Source organism: Populus alba, chromosome 6 (genome assembly GCF_005239225.2).
Source record: "Populus alba chromosome 6, ASM523922v2, whole genome shotgun sequence".
NCBI classification, from domain to species: Eukaryota; Viridiplantae; Streptophyta; class Magnoliopsida; order Malpighiales; family Salicaceae; genus Populus; species Populus alba.
This window is the reverse complement of record NC_133289.1, coordinates 21,854,981-21,858,224: the sequence shown is the minus strand read 5'-3', so window position 1 is coordinate 21,858,224 and position 3,244 is coordinate 21,854,981. Positions and strand designations below refer to the sequence as shown.

Sequence of the window (3,244 nt, the reverse complement as noted above, 5' to 3'; positions counted from 1 at the left end):
GAGTTAGATGAAATTTAAATTTGTTTTTAATACTTTAATTTATTAACACACTAAACATCCTTCATAATAATTATTAAACAATCCAAATCATGTGCAAATGCTCGTAAGCCAATTTTTTTTTTTTTTTAATATTAATGATAAGAGTATTCTTTGAACCATTTTTTGCCTATCAAAATAGAGTTTTTTTTAGTGTCTTAAACAAGACTATTGATTTTTTTTTCTTCATATTTTTTTGTGAAATAAAAAATAAATATATATATATATATATAAAAAAATCTGATCAGGGTGAGCAAAACTTTAACTATACAGGTTGTAGTCTAGGCATCAACTTAATTACAAGAAAAAAATACAAGGAAATATAAGATCTTTCTAATAAAACAAGTAATATAAAACCACACCAAATCAAAACTTAAACAGTATTTAATTTTTTTAAAAAAACTTTTTGCATCTTTTATTAGGATTTGAATAATGAGAAACAAATCTACTTTTAAAATACAGATTAAACCTATTGAGGGAAAAAAATTTCTTGCCTTGCATTTATTTTGGCCTCTCGATTCTTCGCTTAAAATACCACGAGAGTTTCTTTGTTTGAATTACTATGACCCAATGTAATTAGTCAATATAATAGAATTGACGAGGACCAACAACCATTGTATTTTGCATTTGTCTTCCTTTTGATTTTTTTCACAGAAAATCAAAAGAAAAATCTCTTTATCCGTAATATTTATTTCTATAATAATAATATTATTATGATGATAGATTATCTGTGATTAAATTAGTATATATAAAGGAAGCCTTTATAGCAGTACTATCAATTTCACCTCTGACCAGCTAGTCATGGCATCCACAATCTTTTATGCCCTTGCCTTTACTTGCTTCCTCTTCCTCTCTTCCCTATCTCATACCGCTTGGACACACCCAAATGTGCAAAACGAATCGCCCTTTGAGTTCATCAGACATCTACAAGGATCCAAGAAAGGTGACAAAGTAGATGGCGTCGACCAACTCAAGAAATTCCTCCATCATTTTGGATACCTAAACCATGGAGGTTTAAATAATGATGAGGTAGACGATGATTATTTTGATGAAACCATAGAAAGAGCCCTCAAAACCTACCAAATCAATTTCAACCTGAAGCCCACCGGGGTGTTGGATGCAGAAACAGTGTCGCTGATGATGAAGCCGCGATGCGGGGTGCCGGATATTGTTGATGGCAAGACTCGAATGAAGTCTGCAGGTAGCTACAACATCGATTATGCATTGTTTCCGGGATCACCTAAGTGGCCGGAAAATACGAAAGTACTTAACTGGGGATATCAACCTGGTAGCAGAAAAGATGTGCTTAATCCTCTTGCAAAATATTGTTTTAAACCATGGGGTGATCATTTACCTTTTACATTTAAATTTGTGGAGCGGAATCTTAGAATTGCAGACATCACGATTGGCTTCCTTAAAAATGGCCAAGAAGGTATGGATGAAGGTAAAGAAGCTTTTGCATATCCCCCAACAGATGGGAGGGTGTTCTTCAATGCAGATCTAAACTGGTCATTTGGGGCAACCCCAGGAGCCTACGACTTTCTGACAGTTGGATTGCATGAACTGGGGCATGCTTTGGGGCTTGCTCATTCCTCAGTTAAGGGTGCTGTCATGTGGCCATATACCGGCATGAATGAAACCAGGGTTCTGCAAGACGATGATGTTCATGGAATTGAAGCTTTGTATGGTGTCAAGTGATCGATGAGGAGCACTGAGCTGGGCATGTCTTATAATTATAACTGCATCGGCATTAGTTCGCCCCAACTTCGTATCAATATAATCGAACAGTTTGGAACTTGGTTGAAATCGTAATTTTAAAAAATTTTAATATTGTTTTTGTTAAAATTTAATATGATTTATATGTTTTGGATTGTTTTGATGTGCTAATGTAAAAAATATTTTTTAAAAAAATAAAAAAATATCATTAACATGTATTTTGACATAAAAAATTATTTGAAAAACAACCGTTATTATATTCGATAAACATACTCTAAAGATTATAAATCGTAGCCCAATGTTTTCTGCCACCATGGTTGGAAATTAGCATAAAAGAGAAAAACAATTATAACCCAAAAAAATAAATGAAATATAATTTGATGTATCATTGTTTTTCATACTAAAAACCTTTTTTCCCCCTTATAAAGCCCATGACTAGGACTAGAAGGGACCAAATGAAAAAAATTCGTTGTAGAAGTTTAGCGAATGTCAAGGACATGGCAAGAGGGTCTGATAAGATACAAGTTTAATTTTTTTAGCGTGCTGCGTTTAAATATTTTTGGATTCAGGTAAGATGTCATATTCTAACTTTTTTTAAGTTAAGAAAATAAAAAATTCAATTTTTTACTTTCTTATAACTTATTCTCAATATTTGTTATATATACATCAATTTTTTTTATTGTTCTTAGAATTTAATATTCATTTATTGCAACCCTTCAAAAAAAATTAAAAGAACAAAAAAAAAAAAAATCTTTGCAGGAAATCCACTCTTTGCTACCAATCCTTGAAATCCTTAGTAATGAAGAGTAAAAGATTGAATATGAACATATAATCATATATCATCCAAACACGATAAAAAATAATTTTCCTAGCATTTTAGATTTTTGAGAACATCATCATAATCAAAGATTATCGTTCTATATTTTACACTTCAATTGTTATTTAATTATAGTTACCGAACGGAAAATTAGACTTAGAGCATGTTTTGGTTGTGTGGTAGCGGTTGCTTTTCAAATAACTTTTTTGTTCGAAATACATGTCGAATGGTGTTTTTTCATTTTTTAAAAATCATTTTTGACATCAACATATCAAAACGATCCAAACATACAAACCGTATTAAATTTTAACAAAAAAAAATTAATTTTTTTGAGAACACGGTTTGCATCGCGTTCCAAAACGGTCTCTTAAGAAATTCCATTAATTACAATTTAATTCACCAATTCTTCCACAATGAAATACGAATATTTCAAATCCCTAACATATACATACGTATATGTCTTATAATATCTAACATAATACTTAACCCAATATTCTTCTATACATAATAAATAACTAATGGAAAAAAAAAGATTACTTTAGATTTTTGAAGATATTATGAAAAATACACATATATGATATTTATGGATACTTCATTAAACACATATCAGAATAGTCCCAATATTTTCTGCCACCAAAGAATAATTTAACACCATGAACACTTCAATTGGCGTTG

The 3,244-nt window shown here is 30.7% G+C and overlaps 1 protein-coding gene across 1 annotated transcript; it reads left to right on the top strand.

Annotated features, from left to right (window-relative positions):
- Nucleotides 1–837: 837 nt before the first annotated feature.
- Nucleotides 838–1,734, top strand: LOC118053506 (metalloendoproteinase 3-MMP). The gene has a single exon (XM_035064790.1). The coding sequence runs from the start codon at nt 838–840 to the stop codon at nt 1,732–1,734; it is 897 nt and encodes a 298-aa protein (XP_034920681.1).
- The last annotated feature ends 1,510 nt before the right edge of the window (nt 1,735–3,244 follow it).